At 38.7% G+C, this 24,705-nt stretch overlaps 1 protein-coding gene across 3 annotated transcripts in view; it reads right to left on the bottom strand.

Annotated features, from left to right (window-relative positions):
• Nucleotides 1-20,568, bottom strand: part of mapre2 (microtubule-associated protein, RP/EB family, member 2) — a 32,763-nt gene extending 12,195 nt beyond the window's left edge. The window contains exons 1-4 of one of the 3 annotated variants that reach the window (XM_061253692.1): nucleotides 20,345-20,568; nucleotides 18,374-18,424; nucleotides 4,970-5,048; nucleotides 4,517-4,644 (exon numbers count right to left, since the gene is read on the bottom strand). In XM_061253692.1, coding sequence (XP_061109676.1) covers nucleotides 4,517-4,644; nucleotides 4,970-4,974 — 133 coding nt within the window. In that variant the 5' untranslated portion in view covers nucleotides 4,975-5,048; nucleotides 18,374-18,424; nucleotides 20,345-20,568. Of the gene's footprint in view, nucleotides 1-4,516; nucleotides 4,645-4,969; nucleotides 5,049-12,371; nucleotides 12,605-18,373; nucleotides 18,425-20,344 lie in introns of those variants that run through there. The other 2 variants (XM_061253693.1, XM_061253691.1) reach the window with 2 other exon arrangements.
• Nucleotides 20,569-24,705: the final 4,137 nt, after the last annotated feature.

Genomic DNA, 24,705 nt, shown 5'->3' with positions numbered 1-24,705 from the left:
ACAACCTCCCAATCCCATAAGAACTGCTCACTCGCTGCCCATTATCCTCTGCAGTCTGAAGACTCATCTCTTTACACTGTACCTTAACTCCTCTGCAGGAGTTCCCTAACCCACTGTCACTTGTTTTTCACTGGTCTATCTTTACCCCCTTGTATTTTTTACCTTAACCTAGGACGTTTGAATTTGTACTTCTTGGTACTATATTTTGGCCTATCTATCTTGTGTACTAGACATATGTTCATAGCCTAAATCATATACGAATTGTACCTTATCTGGCGTGTTCGGTTATTTGTTGTATGACCTTAATATGGATGGTTTGTTATGTTAAATGTAAATGTACAGTAATGTAATGTAATGTAAACTGAAGTTGGCAGTTTGCCCTTTATTTCAAATCTAATGTGCCAGGGTACAGAGCTGAAACAACAGAAATTGTACCACTGTCCAAATACTTATGGACTTCCTTGCAGAAAGAAAAGAAAAGCACGATCTAAAACTACTTTCATTAACATAGTATCTGTACTTCCAGGGCCTTATTATTAGACAAGTCCTTGTCTAATAATACTTGTCTAATAATAACAACAAATGTGGAATTCATACCCTATTAGCACTACATGTTACATTAAAATAAAATTAAAAAAGAACACAAACACTTAATCCATTATGATGCATAACAGGGGAGCATAACCATTATTATGTGTAAACCTACCACTGAACCTTAATGAATATGAAATAACACTTTTGGTATGAGTAATACACTACCTTTCTCTTCTGTAACACAGACATACTGTATACACATGAAGGAGAATTTTTGAATGTTACAAATAGTGTTCAACTTTAACATTTCTCTCTATTAACACAAGCAAACCACCAGGCCTCTATAGAATTTCTGCTAAAAACTGATAATATGCAACATGAAGAAACAGGCCCACATTGCTTTGGGATATTGCTTGGGTAGTTTCTGTGAAACACATTGATGAAGGTTGAGCTGTAAATGAATAATCAATATATCAATAATCGTGCTTTTTAGATATTTATACAGAATGTATGAGTTGTGCATGTGAGTAAATTGGCTTTTAACATGGAAAATGTTTTGCTGAGATATCAGAACTGAGGAGCTATGCAGGAACTTAACATTCATGAGGAAAGGCAGGGGGCTTTAACAACACTGTTTAACAGTCATCACATAGTCTGTCAGTCATACTCACTGCTCATAGTCAACCTTTAGATAATAGGCACTTTTGTTTTGATGGGAAGACATCTCTCAGGCCAAAATGGCCCCAAGTACAACAGGAATGCTCAAAATGTTTAATGAATAAAGGAATATAGTCATTCAGTATAATTTTTATTATATCCATTTATTATTTTACTTTAAGCTGGGGTTTTTTGGGTCATAAGTCCTTCATGTATATAGCTTTGCAAAAGGTTTCTGATGGGCATCTTATTTGAAAAACAAACAGATTTGAATATAAACTGTTGAAAATGATTCAGTTGTGCTCTTTGTTTCAAGAAAGTAGTTCTGCAATATCTGGTTTCATAATCTTTATGAATCTATAATTAGGTCACTGTGGGTGCAGAAATCAATGCTGTAATGTTGGACAAGCCTGATCCCCACTGACGTTTAGGTAGTAAAAGAAACTCCAGCCTCTAGTGTTAAGCAATGGCATTTGCTTCCTTGCTTTGCTTATTTCCAAACCTCCCAGTTTTCATTGATTGCAGTGCATGAATCAATTATAAAACCTAAAATGCATGCCTGTGAGTAAAGAGATGGAAGGAACACAAGCAGTGGTCTATTGAGCAGTGGGTAAAAATGTAATATGGTCAGATGAGTCATCCTTCATCCTGTTCTCAACAAGCAAGTGCATGCGTGGTGCCCAACAAAACACCTACAGGCCTGAGTGCTTGTTGACCATTCGATAGGAACTTAATTATTATATTATGCAAATGTTCACTAGTGCAAAATAATCGTAAGCTTACTAGCTAAAGAATACTAGGTAGCCAATAGGTTGTCCAGACTGGCTGGTCATTTTGTTCACAATATAAAAATGTGACATGAATTAAGAACTGCATCAGTTGGGTCACTGCTCAAAAATCTAATGTCACAATGAATAATGAAAATGTGGACTTTTACAATTTAATGTAATCATACCTATTATTTATCTTCACTGACGCAATACATCTGGCAAAAAGCTGGCCAAAAAAATAATAATAATAATATCCCAGTGAACGTTTTTGTGGTGGCATGGCGGCAACACCATATCAGCATTCAGGTGAAAACCCGGCTAGATTTTGTTCAAAAGTGAAAGTTTCCCAGCAAACTAGGACACAGCCAGGTGAAACCGGAGCAATATTGGGGTTAAACTTTTATGTCAAACCTCTCTCCACCTAGACTTCCACCCCTCTGGATATCTAGAATCTGGCTTTTACTCACTGGGATAGTTTGTGGCCTGAGTACCACTTTGTAAAAATAATTGTGGGGAGAACCCTGAAAGCCAAGATGGAAGAACTACTCCTAATGCTTCCCCTTCAGCCATTTCATAAAAAAAATAAAGCAAATGTGCCTCATGAAAACACATTGTACAACTGCTTAAATATCCATCACAATGACAATTTCAAGTGATATCAAAATGAATGTGTCAGTGTGACACCTTCGCTGTTGTCTGTTCCTTCTCAACCTGTGCTGCAATGATTTTGCGCGATGGTATATTCTGGCTTCCATGGGGTCAATAAAACCCCTCTCTCAACTATGTAATGTTACTTTCTGTGTCTTTTTTCCCCTCACTATCCGTTTATTTTTTTCATAAGGACGTTACTTTCTCAATTATCCATTTAATTTTCTGATCTTATTCGGGAACGGTATATTTGTGATTCTGTGATTCATGAAATACAATTAAACATGTTAAATTTTCCAATAAATCATTGTCCACATACAATGTGTACCCTTAGCATCAAATGAAGATGCTGGAGGGTTTCTATTGAAGTCAATGGGGATATCGACGGCATCCAGAAGGCCCCTTTTTGCATCAATAGGGTAACATCTGCCCAAACGTCAATATTTCATAAGTTGGGAGTGAGGCTAGGCTATGCTTGCAGATGCAGGAATAAACCAATCACCTGTTATTCATAATTTAAACCCAGACTTATGTTACCTATTTATTATAAACTATTTATAACACTTGCAATGATGGATATTAAATGTAAGTTATGGTGCTTCAGCTGTTTCCATTAAAAGCTTCATACTTTTGATTAACTTAGATGCCCCAAGACTGAAAAAGCAGCAGCTCTGTTTTTGTTAAACATTCTTCAGCATTTCCTTTTCCAAAGCTCACACTTCTCACAGGGTAGAAAAGTAAGGATGTTACTTTCTCAATTATCCATTTAATTTTCTGATCTTATTCCTTGGTTTTTTCTCACTCCATTTCCCTCCTCTCTCTCTCTCTCTCTCTCTCTCTCTCTCTCTCTCTCTCTCTCTCTCTCTCTCTCTCTCTCCTCCCAACATGCAGGTAACCATGGAAACGATACATTTGGTACAATCTAGTCCCACCCTCCAGTTCCCACAGAGATCTATGCAAATGCAAAGAGATTTTTGCATCACTTGTACGACAACCTGAAAATATGATATCCAGATTCTGGTGATGTTGATAGGTCACAGACTTCAGGAACTCATGACATGCAAACAATATGCAACCAAATACAAAACATGACTATTTTATTTGACATTATGTTAATTTCTATTAAACACTGAAATGCTGGGCTATGCATAAAAACTACTGTAATTACTACATGGTGAAACCAATATGTACATAAATACCCTTTAATAAAAGCTAAGAATCTGCACTTCGACCACGTATGAATTGTTTGATTACAAACAGAGAAAATAAAACATTAATAGGAAAAAGCAGAAAAAGGCTAGGTGTTTCCAAACTGTATGTAGCTATATGTACTGTAAAAGATGTGAGACTTTTACATTTTGTTTGCATTTAATATTAAAAGTCTGATGAGCACATCTTAGTCAAAAGTTATATATTTGTCATAAAGTGCATTGTCCATCCATCCATCCATTATCTGAACCTGCTTATCCTGATCAGGGTCGCAGGGGGGCTGGAGCCTATCCCAGCATACATTGGGCGAAAGGCAGGAATACACCCTGGACAGGTCGCCAGTCTATCTCAGGGCACACACACCATTCACTCACACACTCATACCTACGGGCAATTTAGACTCTCCAATCAGCCTAACGTGCATGTCTTTGGACTGTGGGAGGAAACCGGAGTACCCGGAGGAAACCCACGCAGACACGGGGAGAACATGCAAACTCCGCACAGAGAGGCCCCGGCCGACGGGGATTCGAACCCAGGACCTCCTTGCTGTGAGGCGGCAGTGCTACCCACTGCACCATCCGTGCCGCCCATAAAGTGCATTGTGCAATATATTAATGGTAAATAATGTTCATTACAATCTTGCAAATATGTTAATTGTCAATATGCTAAAGTAAACCAAGGCAAAAGTCTTCTCTTACCCGAGGACAACTGCTCCACTTTAGTATAGTTTAGACAGACAATGTCATTGACCCAGGCCGTGATGTCATGTCTGCTCATAGTCTCCTGGGTTATTGAGGTAGAATACACGTTGACCGCCATCCCCCAGCTGCAAACAAGAACAAAGAAATATTAAGTGATGAAAAAGTCTCATACATGCACACTTGTAAAGGTATTACTGTCAATGCAACAACCACCCAGGTAAGTAAAGTGCAGTGAGAAAGAAGGTGATATGAATACACCACGTGGGAGATTGTAGAGTTCTGCTAAATATATAGTCTCTACAAGGAAGACTATTGTGTTTATAGACAGAGGCAGAAACAGACAGATAATAACAGTGCATTGCCATTACTGACAGCCAAGCTAAACCCTCTACAGCAGGGAGATGTAAGTGAACACATTCCCTAAGGATGGATACAGAGTTGAGTACTTGCATCATGCAGGAGGAATCCTTTACTGATTCCGATGACACTGCTACTGTTACTCAGGTCCCAAGACAGATCCATGGCTTGTCTGTGTACAAAGTGATAATGAGGACCAATAATTGGAGGAAGCTATCTCATCAAATTTTATAGTTCGCCTGGAGGAACTCGCCATTTTAAGTCTAAAGTCTGAAGACTATTTTTTGACCACTAATAATTTTGTAAATGCATGTACATAAATACTCTTAATCTGCATGTATTCCCTTAAATAAAATTTAACCTGCAACTATGTGTGTGATTGTGTGATAATGATAATGATTGTGTGTTTTCTGAGTGGCTCAGTCTGTACGGCGTTTGTTCCCAGAGCAGGCATAACCCTGCCTGTCCAGGTGTCCCCATAACATAGCCCTTTTGTAAGTATTTTAACAGGTGTGGCAATACTTCAAAATGTATCCTCATATTTTTCAGGCTGCATATAGCAAAATAATCACACAACGTGTGATTTAGGCAGGCATACATTGGCATCATATGAAAACAGGAATAGCCTCCAGGCTCATGACTTAACGTAACATTGCACACACACAAAAAAAAGGTATGAGCCAAAGTGACTCAATTATCCTGCTTTTTCAGCATCCTACTTAACCCATGTCATGACAGTGCTTTCCAGCACAGAACTTTCCAAGCATAGAAATTTTCAAGGGAGGCATAATTCTACATTAAGTGCACATATAAAAGAGTGTTTACAGCGCATTGTGTTATACAGAACATCTCATACCAGGATCTCAAAGCCTTTATCTCCTGACAGTCTTTGGATATGCAGCTGAAAAATGTATTCAATGAAATTCCCTTATTATTTATTACCTTTATAAGTACCACTTATCAATAAAAAAAAATCAAATCAATGCTCAATAAGAATAGTACATGACATTTTAAATGGGATTTAAGCTGCAGCCAACTGAACCTTGCACCTTTCAGTTAAGGACCTGCAATGCCCAAAATCTTCTTCATCTGTATGTCCCACTGTGAACGGTCTCTCAGTAAACACAGGAAAAAAAGTTGAGACTTTTTCTCATCGGTTTAAAGGTTGTAGTTTTAGAACTAAAATGGATTTTGCAATGCCTTGCAAGTTTAAACATTGTTGACTCCACAGCAGAGGAGATGGACTTGATCCCATTTTAGATTGGTGAATGTGTTTGATATATTGATGGGGGTGGGGTATGACCTCACATCAATCACTGGAACTCAATAAATGGATTAGTAAAGCAGATAGCGAAGGCTTTCATAATCTTTATGAATTAGGAAGGGTGACAGGAAGGGGAAGAGAAAGCTAATTTCCAATATAATATCCAACTAGTACCATAAATAAGTAATATAGCAAATATTTAGTTTTGATTACACTGCGTGGAAAAGGACTCTTCTCCCCAGTTTTAATTGGCACTCCGACTCAGCGGTTCTCAGTTAGAGATAACCCTGTGGGCTATGTGGTAGTAATGAACCTACGCCTAAAATGAACTTCAGATCATGCAAGTAGATGTTAAAGGAAAACTGCAATACACGCACATCCTTAATACACACAAATGTGTTGCAGAAATGTGAAATTCTGTTTATGGTTCAGTATCTGATTTTCGTAATATAATTTACTTTATTGCCAATTAAAAATATTCAGTTGCTATTCAGGCTTCTTCCAGATTGGCTTCAGTGTGTTAGTTATCCAGAACTACTTTTGCCACCTCCTTCATGATAAGGGGCAGGGCATACACAGCCAGCTAGACTGACATTAACATTCGCTGCAATCAGTTGCAATTATTCAACCCCCATTGCACATTAGGTTTATTGGCAAAATATACAATTACTCAGCTGTTTGCAATTAACAAATTACACAAGAACTGTTTAAGTAGTTCAATGAAACATAATATTACAAAATATTACAAGGGTTTTTATCCACATTCAACACAAAATGCTACTTTTAATCACTACTGCAGTCTCAAAATTATTAAATCCCCTGTCTCAAAATGATTCTACCCCCTGTCTCAAGCACACCTGGTGCAACTAATTAGTTCAGGTGTGCTTGAGATAAAACACATAAATACCTGGACTGGCTAGGGGTTTGTTGAGAGTGACGTTTGATTGCATGTTAGAAATATGGCTAAGTCAAAAGAATTGTCCAAAAAGTTCATAGAAGAGATTATTGCCTTGCACAAACAAGGAAAAGGATACAAAAAGATAGCAAAAGCACTGAATGTTCCTAGAGCTACAGTTGGAAGCATAGTTCGCAAGTTTAAAGTTAAAGGAACAGTGGCTACACTACCTGGACGTGGCAGAAAGAGGAAGCTATCAGCGGCTGCCACCAGATTCCTGAGGAGGCAAGTGGTCAAAAACCCTAGAGTGACTGCAAAACACCTGCAGCAAGACTTGGTGGCAGCAGGCACTGCGGTTTCAGTTTGCACAGTAAGACGCATACTGAACACTGAAGGGCGCCATGCCCGGACTGCAAGACGTACACCACTACTGACCCAAAATGACCCACAAGAAAAGTAGGCTCCAATATGCTCAAAACCATCTAAATAAGCCACAGAAGTTTTGAAATTCTGTTCTGTGGAGCGAACTTCCGGCCTATGGATCAGCGGTATGTCTGGAGGAAGAAGAATGAAGCATAAGCATATGATGTGATGCTCTGGGGCTGCTTTGCTGCCTCTGGCACTGGAAACCTGCAGCGTGTGGAGGGCATGATGGATTCAGTCAAGTATCAGGAAATCTTAGGGCCGCCTGTGATGAAGCTGAAGCTTGGGCGTCGTTGGACCTTCCAGCAGGACAATGATCCCAAGCATACCTCAAAGTCCACCAAGGCTCGGTTTCAGAAGAAGAAATGGAAGATTCTAGAGTGGCCGTCGCGACTGACTTGAACCCCATAGAAAATCTCTGGTGGGATTTGAGGAAGGCGGTTGCCAAACGCGTGCCAAACGCGTGGCGGCACGGATGGTGCAGTGGGTAGCACTGCCGCCTCACAGCAAGGAGGTCCTGGGTTCGAATCCCCGTCGGCCGAGGCCTCTCTGTGCGGAGTTTGCATGTTCTCCCCGTGTCTGCGTGGGTTTCCTCCGGGTACTCCGGTTTCCTCCCACAGTCCAAAGACATGCACGTTAGGCTGATTGGAGAGTCTAAATTGCCCGTAGGTATGAGTGTGTGAGTGAATGGTGTGTGTGCCCTGCAATAGACTGGCGACCTGTCCAGGGTGTATTCCTGCCTTTCGCCCAATGTATGCTGGGATAGGCTCCAGCCCCCCTGCGACCCTGATCAGGATAAGCGGGTTCAGATAATGGATGGATGGTTGCCAAACGCACACCCAAGAATATTACTGAACTGGAGGCCATTGCCCATGAGGAAAGGGCTAAGATTCCTCAGGAACGCTGTCAGAAGCTGGTGTCTGGCTATGCATCGCGTTTGCAGCAGGTCATAACAGCAAAAGGGTGCTCTACTAAGTACTGAAGATGCTTGTCATGAAGGGGTTGAATAATTTTGAGACTGCAGTAGTCATTAAAAGTAGCATTTTGTGTTGAATGTTGATAAAAACCCTTGTAATATTCTGTAATACTATGTTTCATTGAACTACTTAAACAGTTCTTGTGTAATTTGCTTATTGCAAACAGCTGAGAAATTGTATACTTTGCCAATAAACCTAATGTGCAATGGGGGTTGAATAATTTTGATTGCAACTGTAGACAAAGACTGAGGGAGACACTGGTTATGTAGCAATGTCAAGGTGCCGAATGTCGCAATCGGCAGCTAAATGTCACAATCCCCAGTTAAATTCAGCAGTATCCTTGTTTTTGTTGCGGTCCATTGATTTATTATTGCAAGTGTCATTTCCTTGAGTGTAGAATACCCCTTTCTTTAGTTTGACCATTGTAGTTAGACTAACAGACCGATGAAAACTACTTGTCAGGATGCATCTGAGCTTTGTAAAATGCTCAGTTTCTTGAACTCATCCTTTAAAATCAAAGAGTCTTGTGTCACGTTATACAGTCCACAATACTATAGACTGCTCTTCATGCACTATGGTGTTCATAAAAGGCCTGTATGAGACAATAGAGAATACATAGGAACTGGAGAGGGTAGGAGGGGGCAGGCGGCAAAGCCTAGGAAGCAAGAGGAAACAGCCTCTACTGTGAATGTTCAGTGCAGAAGAGCTTGTTACTCATTGAATTCAATGTAGAAAATCAAGGTCACCAAGGTGAACAACCAAAAAAAATATCATAGGTCAATTTTTGTGATCATAAGCTTCATTATGTGTAACAGCTTTTTTGGTTCAGTTTTGTGGAAATATTTATTGATTTAATTTGCATAATGTATATTATTTACAACGTATTACACATCTGCCTTTCATATGAAATGGAACAATCATTAACCACAATTCAAAATACCACTAGGGGAAATCTTGTTATGCCTTCAAAAGCATGATATTCACTTCAAAGGGAGCTCCAATGTTTTGCCCTACATGTGTAGTACAGGTTTACTTCTGGGGATTCACAAGCTTATGATAGCTCCAGGGTCCGCAACCTTGGTCCTAGAGTGCCGCAGGGTGTGCTGGATTTTATTTCTTAAAATAAGCAACCAATTCAGACCAAAGAAACAAGTTTATGTGAGTTAACTAATGAACTGTTTTCATTGATTCAATTAAGTTCTGAGTGTAAACAAAAGCCAGCACACCCTGCGGCTCTCCAGGACCTGGGTTGCTGAGCCCTGGGTTAGCTGAAGGTGCACTTGCCTGTTGAGTTAAATATGCATTTCTATTAGGGATGGGCATGGTTAATCGATTAACCGGTTAACCAAAGTGGACTCTTAACCAGTTAACCCTTTTTTTTTCTTTTTTTTTTTATTAAATCTGGCATTACAGATAGCAGTAGCTATAATTACTTTCAGTGGAAGAGGTATAAGTGTTAAGTTAGCCGCAATGACACAGCAAACCGGCCATGCTTAGGCACCAGATAAGCTGCTTTTTTAGCCAGGAAAAACCACTGCCATTGCCACCTGGGTACCTCAAAAAGGCAGGCCAAATCCCAATATTACCTGTCCAACAGCATGACTACTCCAAAATTGAAGACAGTACTTCCATTTAAGATGTATGAGATAATTGAACGAAAGCAAATCAGGGCCCCTGAAAGCATCCTGAGGGCAGGAGCTACATTCCATAAATGGCATCAGGCTAGCTTGATAGGTTTCTATTGACACAATTTACAAATGAAAGGTACTGAGATATGCCGCTAACATGATTACCATTACAGAGCAAAATGCATACAGTTTACCACTGTTACTTTTTTCCCCAGTGTGGTAATGAAATCAGGACCATGACATACCTAATCACTACTCAGTAAGAAGCAGTACTTAGTGGTCATTTTTAGAGAATGCTCAGTGTCAATGATACAGTACATGTGGAATTTACAAAGGGCATATGTGGGGAATTGCTACATTTGTATGGGATTCAAATAAAGATGGAAACTGATGACAGACTGTCATGTTACTGGTTTCTCTTTTGCTCACCTTTTTAAAGGTCAAATGACTTTAGCTTTACAAGATTGAGATTGGAACGCCTTTTTATCAATGGCATGGCACTCAGTCCATCATACTCGTTTTCTTCCAAGGAGCCCAAGTTATTTGCCGTTAAATGTATTTTAATTATTTTCATTAATAAATCGCTCTTCTTTCCACGAAAGTGAGAAATTCACACTTGCATTTTGCATTATCACTACCATCTGTGATGGTGGAAGCCACTGTTTCTCACATTGTGACATTAAAAGGGATGGTTTTTAAGCTTTCAAGGATGGAAACTTATGAAAATAAGGTCTGTTGTTGCATGCTGTGGATATCAGGATAGATGCTTCCCGACACCCAATCAAACTAATCCCATGATGCTCATGGCAATTAGCCCCACAGAAGGTACAGAAGGAATCCATTACAGTTGAATTCCTTCTGCACATTTTTCAGGCATTTCTGTTACATGTTGCTTAAATATCAAGGACACTGTGCAATTATTAATAACATGAACATGATTACGAATTAAATTAATCCCTATCTATACATATACAACGGGCATGATTCATAAAAGCAATGCAGTAAAACACAGAATTATATCTAGAGTTGTATTTTAAGTCAGTAAGAATCCAACAGAGCAGCATGCAGTAGAATGTATATCCAGAAGGTATTTACAAGTGGGGAAAGCCAACAGCAAGATCAACATTTACAAATAGTAACTATTGTACAACATTAAAAGTTGCAAGTTGTATAAACATTAAAAACACTGATCGGACAGCTGTTTTGCAGACATTACGTTTGAGACGACTGCAAAAAAAACACAGTAGGCCAACTCAACCATGGAAAGAATCATAGTCCTAACCTATTTAAACAAACAAACTGCTCTTTTAAATGTTAAAATGTATTAAGAACTAAACATGGGCACAAGCGATTACAATTTATTCACGTGCAGTAAAATTTGCAACAATATGGAGTACTAACAAAAGAATATTAACCATGCCGTGTGCCAAAAGCTTAACCTACGTGCTTTCCTCTTTCAACCTTGAAGACATTTAACGTGCACATCCTTCAGTACCAATTATTAGTATCGAGAAGGGAAATATTTCAACCGTTAGGCTGAACAGCATTTCCCATCCAACTGCATTTAGCAAACGTTATTCGTAAACATTGTGCACCGACCTTTTCAAACTCCAGAAACCGCTATGCTCTATGACTACTGAAGCTCTGTAGCCCACGACTAAAAAAAAGAAAGAAATACATCTCCCAGGCAAATGAAAGGAATAAAAATTACACGTATATTTGGATTAATATAATTAACCAAACCACAGTGGTTTCAGTGACCTCCACTGTCACAGAGGCGCACGCCTTACAAAAAACATCATTCTTTCAATTCAGGCCAATATCAAATCCTCTAATTCCTGAATACGTACAAGAACGATCCATTCTAGCCAGCTTGTCGTTTCAGCATGATACGAGAACATTGATTAAACGGATCAATATTTATTTATTTTCACAAAGACAAAAGCGAGTATTTTGCAATATCCCTGCATGAAAGGCCTTTCGGCGAATTGCGCCATTGAAATGGAATCAGAAGCTAATCGCCACATAGAGAAAAATGATGGGGACGTGCATCCGAATAACCATGTCAATAACGCCCACTGTACAATAAAACGAATTATGAGAAATATGATGGCAAACTGTGATACACATAGCCCTATTCTGGTGCACAATTTGACTAACAGTGCTAAATTATAACAAACAAAACCATAAATGTTATGTAATGACTGCATTTCCTGATTTCACTGCAGCCCTGTTTACGATAGCTAAACGAGCTAGCTGGTTAGCTTGCAAGCTAAACCGCACATAATGCAGCACTGCGCCCGTTTACCTGTAGGCGCGCTCCCCTCGCACTGTATTTTTTCTGTAGGGAATGATGTTGGTTCCGTTGTCCGGGATAATGTCGTTATTATTCTCTCCATTTGGGGACAGTGCTTGGGTGGGACCAGGCATTGGGGCTTTCCAAGCTGGACCGATTCCTGTTCACTCTGTGCGGAAAGTACGCTATGCTAAAGCACTGCTCGCTGTTTTACTGCTTATTCTTCACAAATCCTTGACGTCAAGCGCTGCCCCCAAAGCAGTAGCACAAGAGTCATGTGACTGTGGGGGTGGGGGTTCGCTATAGCAACCGGCGAATTCATCATCATCAAATGGAGGCTAGAATCCTGGGGCCTATTTGATACAGTGCATCAAACTCAACAACGGCTTGATTTAAAACAGACTTAAAACAAAACAAAAGTAATAGAAATAGCAAATGGAAAGTGTCGATGTAAAATAAGCGACCTGTTCTATAAAAAGTAATCTTTCTGGAATTTTCCGACGTCTACTTTTTAGGCATTTAGCACATGAGCGCATCCTGAGTGATACAGCTTACATTACTTTTACATACGAAATCAATGGTTACGTACTGAAGAGAATATAAGGGTACAATGGCACGGCTTCTCCTGGGAATCAAAACTATAAGCTATCCTTGGAGGTGCAAAGTGTACGCGTTTAGTGTTTTATTATCCCAGACAGTTTTTGTGTGCCATAATGGAAATTTAGATACAGAAGCTAATAATGGCTTGTGCATCTAGATGCTGTACACATTACGTGAATGTCAGTGTTTATTCACAATTATGAACATAAATAGGTTTTAAAATCCTGCTGGTGTAGCATCCTATGGTATACCATCCTGCTGCAATTTCTATGACATAAATTACACCTGTTATATCGCAACCATGAATTCATGTGCAAAACCCATTTGGAATAAATACATATATATATATATATGTATATATATACATAATACACATATACACACATTATGTATATATATACATAATGGTGTATATATAGTACAGACATGGTTCAAAGCTTGAAATAAAGAGCACATTGGTACCAAAACTCCCCTACAGGAGTCTCACTCAGGAAGCATACAAGACATATTTATTCTGAAAAAGAAATCCCAAAATAATTTGGGGTTTTCTGTATTCTGTAGCGATTACATGTACCATGTACTTCTGATCCTGGATAAAACCAGATTTCATTTTCCAATCATACCCTAGGATGCCAACATCAGGAAAAAGGTTTGTAGTCGAATAAACAAACAAAGCAGTAAAATAAGACATGTTCTACAGAAGGCGAGTCCAAAGTGTCCAAAACATCTCCAAATGGCAGCAGACCTCTCTAACCTCTCTCTTGTAACATGAATATCTTTCACCTCCAGAAGCTCATTTCAAATTAAGTGTGGCACCCTCTGGCACCACAGAAACCACATAACAATAATAATAATAATAATAATAATAATACAAATAATAATAGGAATAATAATGGTACTGAAGCTTATACAGGAATGCCAAAGGGAAGAGTGAAGTGAGATAGCTTGTGTCTGTTCCAAAATGCAACAGTTACATGCAGGCAGACACGTACGTGCACACGCACAAGCGAGCAGGCAGTGCTCTCTACATTATCTCAGTTGATTGGGCTGTAACCTGTCAATTGAAATAATAGACCGGTCCACGGTCCAGTATTGTAAAACCCTGCCAGTGGCATAGCTCATAGGGTTATAGAGGTATGCAAGCCTCCAAGTTACGCAGCCAAAACCAGGATGACTGTAATAATAAAACCATAAATCGCAGCTATGAACAAAGCAGGGTCCAAAAATTCTCACATGAAATGTGGATTCGCATTAGTATGAGCTTAATGAAAAATAATACATCAGTTTCTTCCAGTTCCTCTGTGAAAAAGACGGGAACATTTTTTTTTTGTTCCTTATTATGCGTGTTATGAGGCCACACTCAAAATACACGATTGCTACACGTCAGGCAAATAAAATCAATTAAAATAAATTAAGCATATGACCGATGTTTAACTTTTAACGCACATACTCACATATAAACGGATAATGGACTGGTTGAACCAGTTTTGGCCTTTCTAATGTTTTGCATTTCTGCATTATAATCTTTGTCCTCTGGTCTATAGATAAGTTCCAGGGTGTGCAAAATAAATGAAATATGTCAGTATGCAATGTACCAGCAAAATATTATTTTACTCTGCTGTTTGTCTTGACCTCCCTTGTAAGTTTCACTTCTACAGTTATGCAACAGGCTCATTTTATTCTTCTGCACTGATGAACACCATACTTGACAATTAGTCATGTACCCAGCAACAACATTATTAATGATTGCAAATGCTCAATTGTATTCAGAGACTGTAGAATAAGTACAATCGCTTTCATTAGAGAGAGCAGAAAAGCCTTCTTCAATGTATGTGAAGCAAGTTACCGCAGGGGTTTAGCCAACTATGAAGGATGCTTAACAGGGTTAAGCTTTGTAGTTTTTGCGCAACCTGGCTGCACAAAACCAAACAACAGCAACTGGCCTTAACCAATATCACAAAGGTGGTCATCAACTTGCTAAGTGAAGATGGGCTTGGTTAACCAGGAGCTGTGTGTCCCATGAAAGTGGTCTGCAAAAAACTGAAGCCTTGGACATATACAAAAAACATAAAACACTCCAAGGTCAAAGGCAAAAAAGTAACTTCTGCCACCAAGGGTTGGCAAAAATAGCAAATAAAGTTGGTTACTGTATTCTCTCCATTGAGAAACTGACCTAGGCTGTATAACCATGGAGAAAGCCGGCCTTGAATTTGGGCTCTGCCCAGCGAAAACACCTCCAAACTCTACAGGAACCTCCTAGAGAGATGCCCATTTTGAACAGCTTGATTGGTCAAAGGGCACTGTTTCTAGAAATTTCAATCTGAACCCCGTAATCTTGCTTCGCAGTGCAACCCCCACCTGAGGGGCACAGTCCTGCAGTTACTTGTGCAGGAAAACAACAGGCACCCGGTCGACTAGAAGGGTATTGTCACAGAATGAGAATGAGCCAATTACAGGCACGGTCAAGACTTTACTCCAGATAGTGGGCTGCATCACAAAAATTATGTACATCAATACAGAACCAGTGATTCAGCAAGAGGAACCATGCTGCGGCACAAAGTTTTCCAGCATCATAATAGTATGTTTTGAGAAATTTGTGCTAACAAACAGACAGTCCGAAAAGTCTCATTGCTTCAGTAAGCAGCGAGTCAGAGCCTTCCAGGCTGCAGTAGATTGGGCTCCTAATAAATATGTGCATTAGTTTATCTGTGTGTTCATGAATAAATACATGCAGGCATAAAACGTGCATTAGTGCCGCCGTGTGTATATAAAATGAAATGCACCAGAGAATAAATATAAACCTACTCAATGAGCAATTTATTAAGTAGACCTGTACACCAGCTTGTAAATGCAAATATTTAATCAGCCAATCACGTGGCTGCAACTAAAGAGTAAATGCACATGGTAAATGGTTGGCATTTATATAGCGCCTTTATCCAAAGTGCTGTACAATCGATGCTTTTCATTCACCCATTCATACACACACACACACCAACGGCGATTGGCTGCCATGCAAGGCACAAACCATCTCGTCAGGAGCATTTAGGGGTTAGGCGTCTTGCTTAGGGACACTTCGACACACCAAGGGCGGGATCGAACCAGCAACCCTCTGACTGCCAGACGACTGCTCTTACCACCTGAGCCAATGTTGCCTATAAATGCATAAATGCATAAAAGCATGCAGACGTGGTCAAGAGGTGCAGCTGTACAGAAATGTCAGAATGGGGAGGAAATGTGGTTTGAGTATCTCAGAGACTGCTGATCTCCCGTGATTTTCATACACAACAGTCTCTAGGGTTTGCAGAGAATGTTGTAAAAAAAAACACATAAAAAACACCCAGCGAGCAGCAGTTCTGCGGGCAAAAGAATGCTGTTAATGAGAGAGGTCAGTAGAGAATGGCCAGACTGGTCAAAGCTGACAGGAAGGTAACAGTAATGCAAATAATCATGCATTACAACAGTGGCACTGCAGGCAGAAGAGCATCTCAAAACACACAATGTGTCAAATCTCTAAGTGGATAAGCTACAGCAGCAGAAGACCAATAAGTAAAAAATAGGTCTCATAAATACCTAATAAAATGCATTTATATGCATTTTGAGTGTATATGCATCCAGAAAATATCTGTCCAGAAAACTCCACATATTTGAGAAGATACACTACCCTTCAAAAGTTTGGAATTAGATAAATTGATACTTTTATTCACCAATTGAAAAATGCATATAAAAATACAGCCAAGACATGAAGAATATTACAAGTTACTATTGCCGTTTGAAATATGCGTTTTTCAATCCAATCTTTACATATGATTACAAAGCCCCATTTCAAACAGTCATTACTCTAGTCTGTATAACAGACTAGATTACTTCAGTCAGTGTACCAACAACACTGTTGTTGGTACATTGTAGTTGGTACACTAGAGTAATGGTGATAACAAGATGACACTTGTACCGTGTTACCTCATCATGCTAAAGGTAATCATGCTACTGTGCCATGTGGTAATCTACCATTTCTATTAGAATTCTGGTATAAAAATAGCCAAAAAGAAACAGCCTTCTCTAGAAACGAATTTGTTGTTGTTTTGAGAGAAGAAGGCTATTCCAAGCATTAGACTGCAAAGAACCTGGAGATTTCAAACAAGATTGGCTTTAAAAGAAGAGCACAAATTGGATCAAACCAGGACAGAAAGAGAAGTGGAAAGTCCAGATGTACAACTGAGGTCTAATCCATCAGTCTCTAGTTTGAGAAATGGACACAGGTCCTCAGCTGGCAGCTTCATGGTCCAGTCCCCAACAAACATTAGTGTAATCTGCAAGAGTGAAGAGACAACTCCAGGATGCTGAATTTATGGCCTTATACCACCTTGTGTTATTTACCCCATTTTGCCCATTTTCTTCTTGTTTGCCAGTTTAGAAGCAGCTTTTCCTTTGAAACTGCCATTCCTTTTTGGCAATCTTTTTCAAAAATTGAACTTCAGAAAAGTGTACTAGACAGTGGAGTGTTGGCTGCTGAAAATGGGGCTTTGCAATTATTCATATGTAAAGATTGAACTAATAAAGTAATTTCAAACAAAAATTGTCATTTGTAACATTATCAATGTCTCAGCTGTATTTTTAAAATCTATTTAATGCTACCTTGGTGAGGGGGGGGGGATAAAAAATAAAAATAAAAATAATTCTCAGTGATTCAAAACTTTTGAATGATAGTGTAAAACAAACCTGCTTGAGCATCAACATGTATGACTATTACACACATAACTCACTAATAATGCATATACCTGCTCCATCGTATCATTGTAAAATTCAGATCCTAAGAATGGTTAGCTCCACCATTTTCTAACAATAAAGCAAGCTGGTAAGTGTTGCACTTAGCTATTGTGAAGTGGTCCATTTCAACGAACATGGATTATATTACTATGCTATTGGTACTCACTCTCAAATTAAGACTGCACAAAAAAAAAAATTAGCACCTGAGAGGACATGAAATTAGGATCTGATAGGATTAATGTCATTCTTATTGTCATTTGGACAGAATATTATTTAGATGGATTTGTACAACTACTCTGCCAAAGGGCCATGGGGTTCTACAAAACAGCCCAACTGAGGATATTTACTTCTTGGTGTTTTCTGGATTCATTCACAACATACCAAAATTCAAACTGACGTTTTTTTTAAAGTGCCATGCCACCAACCTCATTTTACCTCTATATACAGTATATACCTCACATAGCCTTGATTAACATATTCATCAATTCTACTGATGAGCTCCCAAATCTTGACATCATGTGAACAGTTCAACTTGAGTTTAGGTTATAGTTTAATATCTAGACTTGGGAACTCAGGATAAAATAACTCTGATCTTCTGTTTACTGTTAATCTCGAATGAAACGTCTATTTTAGAATATAGTTCCACTCACCCTTTTCACCTCTTCCACCCAATGCACTGTGGTTATGTGTCCTCCACGGATCTGAAAGAAATTATACAGCCCTTGATTTAACCAAGCATGAGAATGGTCCTGCATTTGGAATTGTAGAACTGGTACATGGCAGTGTGGACCCTAACAGAGGCCTCACTGACAGAAACAAACAATAGCAATCTGTTGCAGGAGTCTCTGTGGTCTCCAGATGTTCCTTCTGCCACTGAGTCTGAGGTGGTACCAGCAGCCCAGTTTACAACATTGTTCACCAGCCAACCACGAAAGGATACATTTGCAGAAGTTTCTGATGACCAGCTGGCTGTACAATGGCCATGAAAGTGGCATTCAGGGGGTTGTTGTCGAAAGCAAGAAAATAGAATTCAAGTAATATTCAAGATTACAGTCGTGTTTGTATGTCTCCATTATTCTTTAAAACAATCTGAGGGAAATGTCTCAGATGGCACATGAAACCTGATATTTATATTCATAATTGTGAATAAATGTAAAAAAAAAAAAAAATCTGTTGGAGGAGCATGGGCGTGGTTGTGCTCTCCTGGATTGATAGTGGAGGCTCCAGTAATGAGCACTGAACCTTCAAAAATACCCACCTGCTAACACTGTATTAGTGAATATTTTCTAATATTCCCTACATTCATGCATAACAACAATTTTGCATTCCAAAAACTATTGAGCTGGTAAAGTGGAGAGTACAGAAACTCAGTTCAGAGTACAGACATACAGACATGTACATACTTCATACAAAATTACTAAAATCTGTCAGCAAACCAGTATTAATTCTGAAATGACACCAACTAAACTTCCAAAATCATGATTCAAACTAAATGCTGTTCCAAAGCAATTATGCCCATGCCTTCAAACATGTTTTTTGATGTAACTTTATTATTTTTATTATTATTATGCAAGAACGGTGATCTTTCAAGCACAGAATGCGCTATGGTGTTAATGATAAGATTATGTATAGTTGACCCAATTGCACATAGTTCTTTTTAAAACTAGCAAGTAGGCTACATGAATGTCATTCTTCATATCTGAGCATGTCAAATTTTCAATAATATGTCATATGTAATATTCCAGGATTTCTAAGGTTGTAATCTGAAGCATCAATCAACATCAAAGCAATGTGTTACATATGATGTATCGTGGATTGGGCTAAAAGAAGTTTGTACAGGCCTACACTGGACTTTGGGATTTGTCTTTGATGTGACATTTGAAAAAAACGAACTGAGAGAAGATATGGCGAGATGAATTACAGGGCCCAGTTACATAATATAATGTTGCAAAACGTGAGTAACACTGCTTAGCAATAGTGCTTATTTCGTTTGTGGGAAATGTATCGGTGAATGTTTAGTTGTTTGCATTAATTTGGCAACAAGACTTAGGTTCGCAGGAAGATGAAAACTAATTTATTTCTTGACATTTTTTGAACATGATTTTTTATTCATCTTTATTCCGCAGGAAACATTTTTGTGGAAATGAACTATAACACTAGCTAAAGTAATACCTTGTTAACCAATTCGACAAAGGTGTAATACAGTCTTGAGGTTACTTTGTAAATAGCTTAGTTAGCTTGCAAGCCGGCTACGTTTGTAACGAGCTAGCAAGTTTATTTCCCCTGTGCACAAGTTGGATTTCAATGAAAATCACTTGAAATGGAAAGAATATACGAAGTAAAAATCCGATTAACGTTTGAAACTGCCAGAAATAATTCTCAGTAGCATCACTTGTAATAATTAGGTTTGTCCAACTTAGCTTAGCATGGTAGCAGCAATGATAAACCGAAACCAAAGCCCACGTTGACACACGGGACTTTTATCTTTGATTTGCTGCTTTAGAAACATTGAGGCAAACGTCAGCAGGATATATGCAATCACAACTGTCCGCTAAAAAGTAGCCGCTACTATTAATGCCAATATTAAAAATCATTGCTGATGCATCTTGGACTTCACTCACCAGTTCGCTCAGTTCACTGTTTCCTTGTGTACCAATAACGAGCAGCTGCTGCTTTTCTGATTTACTCCACCCTCACTCTCACTTAATCACGTGATACCGCGAATAAATACAGCAGGCGAATATTTTTAACACTTGACGTATAACCGACTATATTGACCTGCTTATACAGATGAAAAGGACCGAGCGTAGGCCAGGGCATTTCCGTGGTTTTAAGAAAATGGCCATGAACCGCTCAACATTGCACAATTTGCAGCATGCGGTTAGCTGCTTGTCTACGGTGCATTATGGTTCAATTTCCAAAAATGGGAAAAAGAATTCTGTCATTCTACGTTTCCAGCCGATAATTATCTATTTACATTTAATTTCACAGTCTGTTTAGAAAATCGATTCTACATGTTTTGAATAAGGGGGCTTTCATTATATTTTGGGTGGAGATCCATGAAGCCACGTGTCACCAAATTGTCATAACGTATTAAATGAAATGACTGTTCATTGGTGCACCTGCAACGTTTAATCAAGAAGAAAAGTACCCAGACAGCCAAGTCTAGAGCTCATGCTTTGACAGGTGCATTTGAGAGGATTAAAGAGAAATAATGCAATTTACTTTCCCAAGAGTGCTCCCATACAAGTACAAACAAAGCCAGCACTTTCTTAGCTTCTGGCATTTGGCAGGGTGCATGATGTTATGGCTGCAGCAGGATAATAGAAAGTAGAAGAATAGTTTGGTAATAATAATAATAATAATAATAATAATAATAATAATAATAATAATAATGATAATGATAATTTAGCAGTTTACCAGTGTTGTTCATTTTTAGTTCACGGTAATGTGTAGACATGTGTATCTACGCTCACCGAGCACTTTATTAGGTATTTATTAGACTTCTACTGCTGTAGCCTATCCACTTAATTATGATGCGTTGTGTGTTTAGAGATGCTCTTCTGCATACCACTGTTGTAATGTGCGATTATTTGTGTTACTGTCACCCTCCTGTCTGGCCATTATCCTTTGATCTGTCTGTCTGCTCACTTTTTTTGGCACCATTCTTAGCAAATTCTAGAGACTAGTTTGTGTGAAAATCCCAGGAATCATCTCTTGGAAGCAGAGTAACTAAAAATGTACAGAGATTGGTTAGACAATGTGTATATGGGGAGGTCCAACAATATTGGAGGAATATTGTTAAGCACTGGTGGATTTAACCCTATTCACTCTGCCCCCTTGTGGTTGAGTTGTCGATGTCTGAAATTATTGTTCATATGTATATTATACAAAAACAGCAACGTAATAAAATAGCAAAAATCACAGATTGTTAAAAAGACTCAGCAAGAGCAGCAGTTTAGATTCTTATCAACCTCTTATTTGCAAAGCACGGCAATAAAACATCATATATGCATAATTAATCACTGTTGTTAGTACTGTTATATATGTGTATGGTTGTGTATGGTGTATGGTAAATACTATTTTTAATTATATTTATCATTTGTGTTCACATAGCAATTATTGAGTATATTGTGTGTACATTTGAGAATTGCACAATGCACTCTTGCCTTGTTTATGTATTAATGTGTCATGTGTTAATACCAAGAGTGTCTGTAAAATTTTAGTTGCTGCTATAACTTTGATAATGTTTAATGCCCTCCATTGGGAGGTGGTTATTTGTGCAAGCAATTCATGTTACATACCTTGCTCAAAGGTACAGGGAACTGGGAATTGGTCCTACAACCTCACCAGTTCACAGTTTCCTAAGCATTATACTATACGACCACACTCAGGTGCTATGCATCATCCTGTCTCAGAGTAGGTGAGAGATTAATATTTTACAATAAATTAAATAAGTCTCCTACTGTCTGCTACTGTACCTATATGCTGGCCCAATGCAGCTGCAATGCTTACTACTGTACATAGCTCACTGGATTGTACATTCCAATACCAAATGTTATGGTCACTGGAGAGTGAAGCATGTATAATGTATAATCTAGTATGTTTCAAAAGGTACAATCCAGAATTATTGGCACCCTTGACTGCAGAATACAAATTACAAATTATTAAATGTATTAAAAGTGTATTTGGAAAACCACTGAATAAAGAAATTTAGAATTTGGAATGAAACCAAAATGATGTTTGGAAATCAAAAATGGGGCGGCCTGTAGCACAGTGGTTAAGGTAAATGACTGGGACACGCATGGTGGCTCTAATCCCGGTGTAGCCACAATAAGATCCGCACAGCTGTTGGGCCCTTGAGCAAGGCCCTTAACCCTGCATTGCTCCAGGGGAGGATTGTCTCCTGCTTAGTCGAATCAACTGTACGTGCTCTGGATAAGAGTGTCTGCCAAAATGCCAATAATGTAATGTAATGTAAAAATACTGATCAACATTCTTTTCTCTACAGACCAGGACCTTTGTCAGTACTTCTGAGATCTGTGAAATATATTACATGATACAGCCACATTAGAGATGTTCTTATTTAGATGGATGAAATCACTGAATAATAATTTGATTACCATTTTATCTGAGGTGCTTAATAACAACAAGTTCAATACTGTCAGTACCTGGATATTTTACATTTTGCATTGCTCTTATATGTTACGTAATTTTATCAATGGCCAGTGGCTCCTCCAAATGAGAACTAACATTGCTATTAATTTCAAGAGTGGAGTTTATAGATGAGAAATATGCATGTTTATCAGAGGTACAGGGAGCAATTTGCCCCAGATGTACAATAATGTTCAGTTTTAAACTCAGTCAATGGGAATTCATATGTTATGTCACTCATTTAGTGACCTCTGCTGGTTGATTGGGTGTTTACAGTATGTCTGTTGACCATGAAGTATCATGTCTGCACAATCTAGACTTGTAGATTGCAGTGTGAAGTGGTTGATATCACATGCTTTGGAGGGGAACACATGTCTGCACTCTCACAGAATCATAGTGGAACTTGCTGTGCCAAAGCATATGATTAGGATAAATTGGAACAGAATTAGCCAAAGAATAAAAAACACCGGACATTTTACTGTTTAATTTCTCATCTCCCCCTACTGGGTATCTTGGCTTGCATCAAATTCAAAATGTTGGTGCTGGCCTATCAAGCACCTAAAGGGACAGGGTTATGGGTTTGAGTTTTGTCGTTCTCTGGCGACCCCCACTGGTTGGCTCCTGTGGATGGCATGCCAAAGCCAAATGTCTTACTTCGACTTACCTCACATCACACTCAACATGAATATTCAGCCCATCTAAGGACTGTATTGTAATGTTCCACTTGGCTTATGCAAACATCAGTCAAACAGTATTCCAAACTGAGATTTACACTGAATTCATGCTCTATATATCTGTCTGTGTCTAGCCATTGGCCAATTTTATTCTTAATTACTATGAATGCCTAGTTCAATATTATTACCGTCAATTATGATGCACTATATTTTTATTGTATATGCTTGATAATAATTATCTTTCAAGATTCAAGATTCAAGAGGTTTATTGTTACATCCAAGTACAAAACTCTTAGGTTCCGACTCCACAACATTGAAGAGAGATAAAATTAATAGCAAGAATTCATATGTTTATGCATGTTTGTGCATGCTCCTGTGTATGTAATAGACTGAAGGCTATACAGTATGTGCATTGTGCACTTCCCTATGTAGGCACATCTTAATATTGCACCCTTAAAATAGCAAGAAAACTGCAACATGGTTTTGGTCTTAAATGTCATACCCCACATATGTACTAATCTACCCACCGCTGGGCATCTGGCACCTCCTTTCCACTTAACTGCACTTCCAGGAAACTTAAACACAGACTGCAGGGACTAACCCCCTCTTTCTCTCGATTTGGATAACATTATGTCTACATGTAATCACTGGTGACAATGCAAATTGTTGCTTGTTCGGTCAACATTACATTCACTGATTATAAATGGGCCTCTGTGTCTAGGTGATACTGCATTTGTGTTTTCCTGAAATTAACATCCTCCATTACTGTTCATTGCTTAGGATAATAGTATCTGCCTAATGATAGTACTGTACTGTAATGTGTTATTAACTGTTAGGCTAAGGGTGGCTATCATGTGGAACTTCAAACTACTTAATTTATTTTGAATGTAAAAAGCCCACTTGGTCAGCAGAGCTTCTCCCAACTCATTGTGTGAGAGAGAGACTCCTCTTGTGATCTCTACTGGCATCAGCAGCCCTCAGTGAGGCCCACTAGATACCATGACTGTACAAATCAGCTGGGAAAAGATGGGGCAGCTGAAGCACATTATCGGAGCTGGTTCTAGACGTAAGAGATTGCGTCTGTCTGTTTTATGGAAAGTAACCCATTCATGTTGTGTGTTCTGTTCTCATAGAAATGATTAAATTCCAGGACA

Source organism: Conger conger, chromosome 9 (genome assembly GCF_963514075.1).
Source record: "Conger conger chromosome 9, fConCon1.1, whole genome shotgun sequence".
Taxonomy (NCBI): Eukaryota; Metazoa; Chordata; class Actinopteri; order Anguilliformes; family Congridae; genus Conger; species Conger conger.
This window is presented reverse-complemented; position numbering and strand designations above follow the sequence as displayed.